Here is a 14,156-nt window from a genome sequence, read left to right as displayed (position 1 = left end):
TTTCTATTATTTCTTACCTTAAAATGCTAAATGTTTTTAAGCAAAATTTGGTAATCTATTTTATTTTAAGTCTGTTTAACATTTTTATTTTAACAGTTTCCATAGTGTATGAAAACAATGATTAAAATTGATTAATTCCTGATGAGAACTTTTGGAATCCCAAGAGACTGATAGCATACATGAATTTTTTAAAAAAAGAAATAGTCTATCTTCTAGCAAAGCCCCAAGAATTAATCCTGCTGAATAAGGTGGCAGGAATGACCCAATATAAAGTTTACTACTTTACCCAAAATATTCCGGATATTCCATGTTAGTCCCCGGCCTCATTTCAATTGATTCTCCCTCTCCCCCCAAATATTTCATGTCCCCATTTTCAAAATTAATTTTACATAATTGATTTCTCATATTTCTGTATTATATCTTTACCTTTTTTTTATCACTTATATCAGTTCTTTAGGGGTCTATGTCTTCTAATAGATTATGAACTCCCATAATGCAGTACTTTTCTCCCATTGCCTGCTTTTCCTCACATTGCTGGTCTAACATATGCACATAGTATGTACCTGATAAATGTTGAATTTTGTTATCCTGGTTATCCACATTCCTGAGAATTCTTGAGCAAAATACCCATTCCAAGAATTTTTGTGGATGGATAATTTCTTACTTGTGTACATAATGATAGCTTCTTCCTATACCATGGGGAGAAAAGGAGCTGCTTTATTTTTAATGCCTGAAAGTGTTACCGTTTTACTTTTGGTTAACTTTGTATAAAAGAAGCTCCTATATCATGATTAAATCTTGAAATTGTTTTGAAGTGTGTGTATGTGCATTGTTAAATCACAAAATGTGAGGGGTCTGAGTCGTAGCCTTATTTGTAAATTAACAAATTAGCCTACCATTGTTTTACATATAGTTCTGACAGAAGATATGAGGCTTTCTGGACCAGAGAAACAATTTAGTACCCACAAGCAAAATGCAGCAGCCATTTTGTACTTCATAAATACCTCATTTCATCAGAAACTAGAAGTCCAAAAAATTCTTAAATTCATTAGACTGTGAGCAGCAGCCTTATTCCTTCAACTTTGATGTGTGCTACAGAATTTCCATAAACCTCTAATCAGAAGCCCTTTCCCTTAATCCCTAAATTTTTCTAACATCTTCTAAAATATATTGGTAAAAGATTTCTGTGACGATAAAGCTTTTTAAATGAACTTGCTCTTTTTTCTAAGGAAAGATACTCTTTACACTACCCTTAAACAAGGACACTAAATTATTCATAGTAAAATAGAATTCAGGATTGAGATAATCCCATTACTTGCATGTGGGGTAAACATCTATTTACGTGTTTAAAATCTGCCTACAGATGTTTCTGTTTTGAGAAACAAAGATTTCTGTTGATTAAACATCATTTGGCATGAACCTCAAATCCCCTTTAGGGTCAAAAGACCAAAAACAGCCCATAAAATCATCATTACTTGTTTATAGTTCAGGGCCAGTTTGGACTAAACTGGACAAAATGATCTGATACAAACTCAGCTCAAGGACCAACAGTTCACGTGACCTCAGTACCTACGAGAAATTAAAGCAGTAATGCACAGTTTGCACATTGGCACTTGAAGTGGAAAATTTTATCCCATCGCAGTCAGAAGCAACTTTTAATTTCTACCGTACTTCAGAGAGGATGTTAGAAGACTTTTTAGGAAGTTATCTTTCATTGAGCATGGCTGTTTGTGTAGATTATATATGTGCATGAATACATAATTGGAATCTGTACATATGAAAGTATGCATCCATCTAGTAATGTCTATAATTCAGTTTGGTATTTTATACAGATACTTTTGTATTATATCTTCAAGGTACATCTTAGACCTTGATTTTTCCATACTTACATTAAGTGAACTACAAAGCTTTTTAACTGAACATGTGATGAAAGTAATATTAGTAGTATTTATCATTTAATTTATTTTGTTATGCATAGTTTTTTCCCCCACTAGAATTTAAGTTGTGTGAGGGCAGGGATCTTGTTTGATTTGCACACCATTGTATTCCCACTGCAGCTCTCCATAAATATTTATTATGCCAATGAATGAATAAAGAGATAAGTAGGTGAGCCAAGGTAGGCTTTTAGGATTGTAAACTCAAATCCTACTTTAGTAGAAATTTGGTCAGTATCACCTTTTGTGTATTGTGCTTTTTGTTGGATTTCAGTGACTTAAAAAAAAAACAAAACACACACACTAAAGAAACACTGGCTGAAAGTCAGAAGACCTGCTTTTGAATCCCAGTCTCTCCATGTATGAGCTGGATCTTTGGTTTCCTCCTATTCTATAAAACATGGATGATAATTAATGAGATGAAATGGAAGGCATCTGATACTCTAAGGTTAGGTTTCTGATTCTTATGCTTAATAAGGATGTGGTAGTACTGTTTATTAGTAACTGAGATTATAAGTTATATTGCGATGATCATAGGTTATATAGAAAATGTATCATTTTAAAAAATAAATTTATATTAATGCAGTAATTATAAAAATTTAAGCCATTAGAAAAAGCCATAAATACATTTACATACCATAGTATTATTTTCTTTTAACATAAGATAAACTTTACTAAGAACACACCCCCTAGATTTTTTAACAAGAACATCTCATTCCAGTATATGCTAAAGTGTGACTTGTTTTCCTAAAAAACTGAAGCAAATCTTGCATGTATTGGGAAAGCAGTAGCTGGCTTACAGAGACTGAACTGGAATTCTTGTAGTCCTGGAGTGAAGATGCGTTATATTGGATAATTTTGTAGATCACAGATAATTTAATGACTGAGTTTTTATATATATTATTTAGTGTGTATAGGAAGAGGATGGTAACAGAAAAAGTTGTACTAACTGTCTATAAATTGGAGTCTTTCCCCAGAGAATGTAAAGTCTAGTGTCCTTCTAGTCAATGACATTTAATGACTTCTTCATCAACTGTAATGTAAATTTATATGTCTAATTTGGCTTGAATGTTGTGAGGGCTAGATGTATTCAGTATTAAGTACGTTGAGTACCTTAAGAAGCCAGTTATGACAAATAGGATTTCAATAAAGTGGTTTTCTCGCCATCTTAGAATATAAATATTTCATCTCTCTTCACATGGCTCTAAGAGGGTTTTGCAATAGACAAAAATCTAAGAAGCTTATGGGAAAAGTTAAGAGTTTTCAATTTCATGTTTCAGTAATAAAAACACTAATTTTTGTAAATCATCTGAACTATTAATCACAAATAGTGACAGGCACTTATTAGCCAGCTCTGAAAGTCCAAATTGTATTTTAGGCAAATATGGACTATATCAGCACTTAGAATATTTCATGCAATGCTGCATTTATATGATTTTGCATAACTCAATCTTCATAGAATTATTTTATAGTAATGAATACTAAAAGAAGGTATTTTTCTAAAATACAAGGAATGTTCAGATAGTAGCTTTGTGCCTTCTTCCACATGATTTAAGTACCCATCGCAATTTTGTATTACTGAATTTTTTATAATTTCCGGACAGTATTATGTATAATATTAGGTTACAGCATCTGTATTTAAAAATAAATACTACATAAAATGTGTACATATACTTGTTTATTTGTTTTACAAAGAAAAACCACCACAAAAATTTCTCCTTCATTCTTGGCAAAAATACCCATTTCAGAGAATTCTATACTGTACAATAACATTTAAATTTTAAAATAAAGAAATAATTTTTTCTTAATGCCTTAATTATAATGATGTCACCAATAGTTTTATCTTTTTAAACTCCTTAAAGACTTGCATACATCATAATTATCTTTGAATTTTATTTCCCTTGGGCCCAACAAAATAACATCTGACTGCAAAATTATAATTACTTGATTTTAAACAACATACTAAGAAAATGGAGGTATTGCATAATGTTAAAAAAAAATAAAGCCTAAGTGGCATGTGAAATGTAGGTATATTTTTAAAATAGCAACAACATAGTTTTATAGTAATACATGTTTCTCAGAATAGTGAGGGACTGCAGTCGGCGGCCTCATTACAACACTTGCTCAGCGCTAACTGCAGCTATGACTTTAGTGTTGTGGTTTCTACGAAGGTCAGACAGGAAGCATCAATCCTAGGACCACATAAGTAGACAAAGCTCATATACATCTAGTCACTTATTTCAGCCAGAAAAGTAGATATGTACTACTTACACAGTTTTTCATTTTGTGGGGAGCATTAAGGTCATGGCTAATTTGAATATATGTATTTAATACACACTGTTATATATAACAGTATTATATAAATATATACAGTATATATTACAGTATCTAATATATATGTATATTTAATATATGTATAATTTCCCCACTAGTTGGTTTGTTGGGCATATTCGTAGTTACCGCAAGTAGCAAGTTCGGATTTCCTTTTGCTTTACCCTAGGCAAACTGGAATTTACTTATATTTCATCACTGGGGACAGAGCACTATTTGAAAGACATAAAAAGTCTCTGTATATCCAAAAAAGAGAATCCTCTTTTGGTATCCAAACTTAAAATGAAAAAATGTTATGCAAAAACAACTTACCATTAGAACCTTATAAAATCATCTTCAAGTATTTCAAGAACAATATTATAAAATGCAAATGTTTCTGTCATGTAGATGTCTTATGAATTTCTAGGGGTGTACATGTCATATACATACATTAAACAGCCATCTGAAAAGCAGCACTCTTCATTTTGTTATTTGTGTTCCTCAGTAATATATGTAACAATATACATTATAGAGATGAAATCTCTCAAAGTAACAATCAAATCTTACAATCTCATGTCATATCAGCACATTCTGTGTGAGCAATGTAAGTCCACCTTATTTTGGTTTTTAAAGGAAACCACTAAGTCAAATTTAACCTTACTGTTCTAAAGAAGCATCTACAGGTCAATAAGTTGTCTTGACAAAATATGCCTGACATCTTAGGGGACAGTTTGGAACTATTCCCCAATTAAAGTTCAGTGTCCCAGGACATTGTGTTTCAGCAAATGTGATCCTTAATGCCTGCCTTGTCTAAGTACAAATCAGCAACTAAAAATATTTACATCTTGGCTCAGAACATGGAACACACATTTCCCATTCATTATCCAAATGATTGAGTGATCCAAAAATATTTCCTCATTCAAGTAACAGCGATCATGCAGGATCATTTTTAAGCAATTATACTTTAAAAAATGTTTAAACAAAACAAAATTTAAAAAACCCTAGATACTTCATTATCTGTAGACTAACATACATCACGGAAGTTCTTGTGGCCCTTGATTTTGAAAAACTTCTCAATGCTTAAATATCGACCTGAGGGAAAAATGGTTCTTATCAATGTCCCTTATTTGTATCACTAGGTGCTCTGCTGATAGCAAGTGTATACATTCCTGGAGGGTTCGTACAGCATAGTGGTTAAGACTATACACCCCAGAACCAGAGCTAGGTTTGAGTCCAGCCCGACCACTTACTAGCAGTGTGACTTGGGCTAAATTCCATCACCTCTCTGGGCCACAGTTTCATCATAATGTGTTGTGAGTATCAAGTAAGTTACCACATGAAAAGCATTTAGAACAATTTCTGGCATGTAGTATGCATTCAGTAAATGTTAGATATTATGTTATTCAGGTATTTTTTCATTCAAAATTTAAAGAGACGTTCCACATCAAAGACTTCTGGTTGGCTGTTAATTCCTATTCTTATGTGTATTTAGTATACTCCCTGGTTTATGCATATATGTGTATAATCTATATGATATACATCTATATGTATAAACGACATAATGAATATGATTATAGGTATGTGAAGATATATGTGCACACATGTGCAAAAGAGAGAATAAGAGAAACAGAAAAAACCATAGTTGGGGCAAAATACATAATACAATAAATTGAAAAAATCTTATCCTTAGGTCCAACTTTTCATGTTGATAAAGAACACATTACCCTTTCAAGGATCTCCACTTTTAAGTAGTTGATAGTTGGAGCTTGAGCGGTCTGTTTTTTGAGCTTGAGCTATTTGTTTTGCTGTTTCTGTTTGTTAAGTGTTTCCCTCAACATGTATTCTTCAAAATACATTTGAAATCATCTTGTTAGGAAGCACAGTCTTCCTTAAAACTTGATCCAGGATCAGTTCATGTAGTTTGGAGGTTTCTTGACTTCTAGACCAACGTTTTGTAATCTAAGTTTTATGAGGTAGTCAATCAATAACTTGCCAGAAAACAGAAGTCAGGGGCTTCTTTTCTTAAGCGTAAGTCATCTTCCCAAGGTAGTTAGCTGGCACATATCCTTTCTGCCCCTGAGCTTCAGCTAACCACCACTCTTTATTGCCACTTAGGTCACAAAATCGAAGTATGTGGACTCTTTGGTATTCCTGAAGGCTGAGTTCATGGTCACTTCGTGCTTGAAAGGCATGAACTGCATAGAAAATCTAGACAAAAAAGCAAATGACATTATTGGAAGCAGGACCTAAATATTTAGACAAACATAATAAAGATATCCAAGCTTTTCAAAAGAACGCTAAGTTTTTTTTTCAAAGTCACATTCCCCAGTTCCTTCTGTTGGATTTATTTTGCTAAAACATGACCCATATGAGAATACAGTTCAATAGGCATTCTTATTGTTCTGTGGGGAGGAATCTAAACTGCCCATGCTTGAAGGCAATCTGGTAGTTTCTATTAAAAGATTTATTTTTATTTTATTTTTTTTTACGTAGGCTCCACACCCAACGTGGTGCTTGAACTCATGAAGAGTCACATGCTCTACTGACTGAGCCAGCCAGGTGCCCCTAAAAGATTTTGAAGTGTTAGTTTTTTTTTGTCTTGTTTTTATTCAGTAATAGCTCTTTAAGAATCTCTCCTACGGGGCCTCCTGGGTGGCTCAGTCGGTTGGGTGTCTGCCTTCGGCTCAGGTCATGATCCCAGGACCCTGGGATGGAGCCCCGCATCAGGCTCCCTGCTCAGTGGGGAGCCTGCTTCTCCCTCTCCCCCCTGCTCGTGCTCTCTCTTGCTATGTCTCTCTCTGTCAAATAAATAAAATCTTTTTTTTTAAATCTCTCCTATAGAAATAGAAACATTGGCAGAGATTTTTAAATAATAATATTATTGCAATATCCATTAACATGGTGAAAAGTGAGAGGGAAATGGGAATAACACTAAGTGTTCAGTAAGAGAATAGTTAAATCTATTCTAGACCTTTACACTAAGGAAATTTGTAGTAATTAAAAATGCTGTTTTCTGAGACTAATAGCATGGGCAAATGCTTATGATGAAAGAGTAAGCCAAAAAAAAAAAAAAAGGATATCAAATCAGATGTATAATATAAATCTAATAGTGTTAGTTTCTTTGAATGGTAGAATTAGAGATGATTTTCATTTTTCTTATTTTTTAAACCTATTTTATAATGACAATGCATTAAATTTATAATTTTTAAATTATTTAAGAAGCCTAGAAGAAATTAATAAAACATGCTTCGGTCAAAAGAATTTTTCTCTAACCTCAAAAGAATACTTCAGAATTATTGGATGCATAAGAAGCCCCTAAGTGTTTATAGTCCCTCTACCACTAAAAACGTAAGATTGATAACAGAACTGTTTAGTTATATCATAAAATTAAGCAATTGACTAACAACATTTTATTCATTAAGTCAAAATTTATTAAGTACCTATTAAGTGCCAGATATTATCAAAGAATTTACAGCCCAGCTAGGGAGAAAGTGGTGTACAAAATGTGTACAAAAAGGCCCCCCAAAGGGTGTACACACACACACAGACACACACACAACCAACAAAAACACCCTACACACATAAGGGATATATGTGAGCTGGTTTTTGAAAGAGGTAACCTTGTGTAGGTGACAAAGCTGATAAAGGGTGTGGATATGTCATATTCCAAGGTACATAGAACAAAAACAGTATCTGGGAAAGGCAAGCAGATTAACTTTCTCAAAATTGAGGGTCAATGTTAAAAGGAAATGGTAAGAAATAAGAGGACTTCATCGAGCAGGAAAAGAGACTGGGGAATGTGGGGAGGGCACCATATAGTTAGCTTGTTGTTCTGTAGATGTTGAGCTGTTATTTAAATTTAGATGAAATTTTGATATCATTGATTTTATATCATCTCAACAATTCTAGCATGAGCTCCACCTCAAAGACAGGAGCATTTAGGGGGTGTCTGGTGGACTTAGTCAGTAGAGCATGTGACTCTTGATCTTAGGGTCATGAGTTCAAACCCCAGGTTAGGTGTAAAGCTTACCTAAAAAAAAAAAAAAGAGGAACGTTTAAACTTTTCTCCACTGACCATGCAATGGTACACAGTAGAAATTCAGATATATATTAATTTGATTTAAAAGCTAGACCAAAAGTCTTGGATATCACACAAGAATATACAAGAGATAACCTTGCATCATACAAGATACAAGACAGATTGTTGGGCATGGATTATTTTGTAATTTAAAAATTAAAGAAGAGGGGTCCTTGGGGGCTCAGTTGGTTAAGCATCTGCCTTCAGCTCAGGTCATGATCTCAGGGGCCTGGGATCGAGCCCAGCATTGGGCTCCCTGCTCAGCAGAGTCTGCTTAAAGATTCTCTCTCTCTCCCTCTGCCCCTCCCCCCACTCATGCTCACTCTCTCTCTCTCAAATAAATAAATAAAATCTTTTAAAAAATTTAAAAAATAAAAAGGAAGAAGACAAAAAGGAAGATGCTATAAATTTTTGAACAATGAGGTGGTGGCAATAATAACCATCTTTTCTATGCTCATGACAGTTTACATGTCCGATGTGCTTTATCCTCGACAACCCTGTGAGTTGTGACTTGGAAAAGCAACATGCTTTCATCATACAGTTCGTGGTGCTAGGACTGTATCTCCTAACTCCAAATCCTGTGCTTGGTCCATTTCTCATACTAGTTTAGGAAGCAGACTCTTGTTCTAGAAAGGATGTGCAGTGTAAATTCTTGTGGAAAGGGACTGAGATCTCTAATATGTTGCGGCCGATCTTTTTGTTGTTGATTAGAAAATGAAGACATTGATTAGATTCACAAGAGCAGAATGGAGGTTTTGGTGGGCAAAAGCTTTCAGGAACACGATACGCCATCATACAGTCTCTGCTTATCTGTAGAGCCCACGCTAGCGGCTGCTAGCCAACTTTGAGAATTTTAATACACAACATAGATGCATTGCCAACGCAGCTATAGACTGTTTAGCAGGTTGAATTACCTACTAATATATGATTCCTAAATATTTGTGGTGGTCTTTCACTTTGGCACATGTTCCCTCAAAGGGAATATAAAATCTTCCACTTAAATCTATTTGGTATGAGGGGCGCCTGGGTGGCTCAGTTGGTTAAGCATCCGACTCTTCATTTTGGCTCAGGTCATGATTTCAGCATCATGGGATTGAGCTCCGTGGCCAGCTCCGTGCTAAGCAGGGAGTCTGTTGGAGGTTCTCCCTCTCCCTCTCCCTCAGCCCCTCCCCCAACTCCTGCTCCTGCTCTCACTCTCCCCCCACTGCCAAATAAATAAATAAGTCTTTTTTAAAAACTATTTGGTATGAAATTACAGCAGAGCATATATTTTAAACACTAAATATAAATTCTCATGAAACTGTAAATTTAAAGTACAAAATTATATAAATATTTTAAGTGATCATGGCCCAAAATTATTTAGGATGAGCATATTTCAGTTTTACATGTTTATGCCTCCCATTTAACATAAGATAGATACTCAAAATGGAACTAAGTCCACTTTTAAAGAGACAGCAGTTGATATCATTAGACCACAAGTTAGAAGTTTTCAGCCTGTTATACATAAAAGCTGAAGAATTTCTCATTTTTTGGAATATTTTGATTGTTCTAGGTTGTATCTTCCCAAGTTTCGATACTAATGTTTTGGTTCAGGTACATTAATTAAATGTTACTAATTTAAGCCATAAGCATTTGATCCCTTTTTCTTCAGCATTTATATTTTATTGGTTGCTTCTTTGCACTCTGTAAAGCTCTGGCTCATTTTATGTACAGTAGTCTATGAATACGACCCAGTTCTCTACAGCAGTAACTTTTTTTAAATAACACTCTATATTGTGTTACTGACTCTTACTCAATTTATCACGCAGTGTTTATACCCACGGACCTCGCCCTGCAGTAGCATTGCCAGCTCAGTACCCCTTATTCTACATTTGTGCACTTACTTATTTCCCCCTTAGTGAGCCACATTAGCTGTCTTTATTGAATCTCATTTTATCGATTTCATCCAAGTTCTTCAATTAACAACAAAAATAATAATATATTTTAATCTTCCTTTCCAAAACTAAAAATTTAGCTACAAAACCAGTATTTATCATACTATATCATATGTAGTTCAGAAAACCAAGGTAGTTATATTGCATAAAAAATGCTCTTTCTTCTCTTCCTCCCTCCCGGAGCAAGCTTTCACATTCTTCAGTGATCAATTATGTATTGTTATTATGCAAGTAATTGATATAAAGAAATGATTTTAAATAAAGGTAAGGAGAAATCACCCAACTGCTATTAATACCTTGTATTTCTTCTCTTTTCTCCTTCCATCTCTCCTTCCCTTGTTCCTTCTCTTCCTTTTTTTTCTTTCTACCTACCTACCTGAAGTGGCAATAAAATGGAATTATAGTATACATAATTTTTGCAGCCTGCTTTTTACTTTAAAATATATTTGACAATCTTTTCATGTCAATAAATAGGTCTCTAAAGCATCATTTTAATGCCTACTTAAATACACTATGGTATAGCCTGATGGCCTTTGGAGCACTATCTAAACAATGACATATAGACATGTAGCATTATCGTCAAAAGTAGCTGAAACATGTAAAGATGAAGCACCAGACAGTGAATTTAGAATTAGTGCCAAAAACTACTTTTCAGAAGTTTGTAATTCAAAAATTATGTCCTCAGTATTGTTAATGTGGAAAAAAAGGAAATAGCACTGATTCTCAGACATTGAACTTCCCTCTAACCGGGCCATGGGTATTCAGGAGGGCATGTGTGGTGATGAGCACTGGATGTTATATGCAAATAATGAATCACTGAACACTACATCAAAAGCTAATGACATACTCTATGTTGGCTAATTGAACAAAATAATAAAAAAAATTAAAAATATAAATAAATAAAAAATATAAAACTGGGTTTAGCCATTATTAAACCTGGTCCACTTTGAGAAGTGCTGAAGATCGCATCACGTTAGTCCCCTACCTTGCTTACCAAGCAAAGCATCTTAGATCCTGCGGTGAGCAGACTCTAAGATCGACACTGCCTGTTGAACACATCCTACGTAATAAGGTCCCTAATACACTGACTTTGAGTCAAAGATTATGCTGAGTGGTGCCTGACATAAGCAGGTGAGTCCTTTAAGAGAGAGTTCAGGCCATTTCTGAAGGGAGAAATCCGAAACCAGAGAGATGCTCATCTGCTGGCCTTGAAGAAGTACGCAGCCGTGCTGTGAACTGCCTACAGACATAGCCACAGGGCAGGGGGCTGAGCGCAGCCTGCAGTAGGTGAGTGTCCTTGGCGGATGGCCAGCAAGAAAACAGAGGCCTCAGTCCTAGTACCAGAACAAGGAACTGAGGCTTGCCAAAAACCAGGGCTTGGAAGAGAACTCAGAGTTTCAGGAAGGAAAAGAGCCCAGCGAGTGTCTGGATTGCAGCGATGGGACACGCCGAGCAGAGCACCCAGCTAAGCTGTGCCTGCACTTCTGACCGTGGAAATGGTGAGATAATACATCTGTGTTGTCCTACCAATCTCCCTGCTATTTCTTATGTTCCATAAATGAGTGAAACCATATGATAATTGTCTTTCTCTGCTTGACTTATTTCACTTAGCATTATCTCCTCCAGTCCCGTCCATGTTGCTGCAAATGAAGGGAAGAATGAAGGGGGGTAAACAGAAGGGGAATGAACCACGAGAGACTCTGGACTCTGGGAAACAAACTGAGGGCTTCAGAGGGGAGGGGTGGGGGACTGGGATAGGCCAGTGATGGGTAGTAAGGAGGGCACGTATTGCATGGTGCACTGGGTGTTATACACAAACAATGAATCATGGAACACTACATCAAATACTAAGGATGTACTGTATGGTGACTAACATAACATAATAAAAAATTTAAAAAAATACTTCTGTGTTGTCTTAAGCCACTTAGTTTGTGATAATTTTTTATGAGGCAGTGAAGACTAATACAAATTGTGTCATTACTCCTTGACGGGCAAAAGGGGAGAATACATTGGAATAGGAAGGCATATTTGTTTGCTTTTGTTATATTTTTTGATAGAACATAAAGTAGTGAGTAAAGCAATGAAAGATTAAGTCCTTTAGTATAAATCAGTACTGCCAGGTTGCAATATCTATTCCCTCTTCCCCATTACTCTACAACAGCTCTGGATCATCATTTAGGGAGCTTCTGAAACTTTCGGAGAAAGTCCATGCTTTCTGTGTGGGATGTGCGTGGAGGAATCTGGATGGATTGGTTCTTAGGTGCCAAATAGCAGAGTGACTGTACTTCCCAATTATACCTGTCACAGTTATCTCATCCAGTGAACACTGTTTCATTAACAGAAGTGTCCCATTATAGATAATAAGTTATATTTTCACCTGACCCATAAGACTTGTGATCCACTAGAACCATTCTGGAAAATGAGGGAGGCTCTTAATCCAACAGTCTTTTTCCTTGAGTGGGTGGGAGAATGGATAAGCAAGTTAAGTCTCTAGAGCAGTGGTTTCTAACCTGTTTAAGTAGCATTTTCCTTTGAAAACTTGCTGAAAGCTATGTACTTCTTTTACCGTGGTTATGCACATAAGCACAAAATTTCCAACATATTTGAAGGGATTTATAAATCCTTCCAAAGTCCATTAATAGATCCCTTTTATGCCTGGAGTCGACATTAAAAACTCAACTTGAGTCTAAAAAGCACAGAGTCACTAGTCTGGTCAGTCTGAACTTGCCTATTTATGACCGATTTTTAGGCCCCCATTGATGCTCCCTGAATATCAGGTATAGGTCAAGGTTACCCAGCTACCTGTCTTTCTGGTCAGGGTCCACTAGAACAGTCAATAAAAGTAGATTACAACCTACAACACCAATGGCAATATTCTATTTCAATTCTGGAAGAAAGACAAAAAAAAAAAAAGTGTTACTGCTACAGTAGAAAAGGATATGGAAGAAATGGTGACTCAAAGTGTCATACAGGTTTGAGATGATGTTCCTGATGATAAAATCAAGAACGAAAGTAAATAGCCACACAGAAAATTGCTTTGTAGGCTTTGTAGTACGCCTCAAACGCATATTACAATATACAATGTATTCTCACTGTTCACAAAAAAAGATACAATTTACTCCCACTTTTCAATCACCTTATAGGGACTTCTATAATGCATTCATTGTTCTATTAGATTGTCACACCACAAGTGTGAGGGTTAGCCATTTTCTTCTCCACACTGTAGGAGTCAACAGAATGAAAACATCAGCCCTCTGATAAGGATTAGGAAGATCATACAAGGTTTTTCTTCTGTTTCCGAGGGCTGAACAGTAGTTGCATCATTGGAAAAGTCTGAAAACCACTAGCCCATGTACTTCTATTGACTGGAATTAAGACATTGAAGGAAATATCCCTATGTCTGTGTGTGGTTTTCTTCTCTCTCATACTGGGGTTTCTAACAGGTGCATTGTCTTCAACTCATAGTAAATTTACTGGGACAGACTTTGTCCATACCCAGGAAAGGCCTGCAATTAGGGCTCAATTATTTTGACACAGAGGAAAGTATTCAGGGATCCTACGTGGCCACTGATCCAAGCTGCATTTTCTAAACCAGTTTTGTTAGGAAGAATGCTTATATGTATGTCCCTGATACCAAGGTCTATTTTGAATTGGTTCCAAACTCAAGGGAGAAGAACAAATAGCACTCTATGAAGAGATACTACCAATATACTTTGTTTTGAGCAAAAGAAAATTATCTCATTTTTTCCCCTCTCTCGGTAATGGAAACTTCTAATGGACCTAATTCACATGAAACGTATTGATAGGATTACGCAGAGAGAATTACTTTGCAGTAGCAGCTATTAGGAAATAGACTGCAAATCCCATGCCAAAAAGCCTCAGTGAGGCACTTACTTCAAA

At 35.5% G+C, this 14,156-nt stretch overlaps 1 protein-coding gene across 1 annotated transcript in view; it reads right to left on the bottom strand.

Moving 5' to 3' along the window:
- Window positions 1–5,826: 5,826 nt before the first annotated feature.
- Window positions 5,827–14,156, bottom strand: part of ARHGEF38 (Rho guanine nucleotide exchange factor 38) — a 118,558-nt gene continuing 110,228 nt past the window's right edge. Inside the window, exon 14 of the mRNA XM_026499115.3 lies at window positions 5,827–6,452. Coding sequence (XP_026354900.1) covers window positions 6,267–6,452 — 186 coding nt within the window. The 3' untranslated portion in view covers window positions 5,827–6,266. The remainder of the gene's footprint in view (window positions 6,453–14,156) is intronic.

This window comes from Ursus arctos, unplaced genomic scaffold (genome assembly GCF_023065955.2).
Source record: "Ursus arctos isolate Adak ecotype North America unplaced genomic scaffold, UrsArc2.0 scaffold_11, whole genome shotgun sequence".
In the NCBI taxonomy this organism is placed as follows: domain Eukaryota; kingdom Metazoa; phylum Chordata; class Mammalia; order Carnivora; family Ursidae; genus Ursus; species Ursus arctos.
The sequence above is the reverse complement of the archived record's forward strand: the minus strand, read 5'-3'. Positions and strand labels throughout refer to the sequence as shown.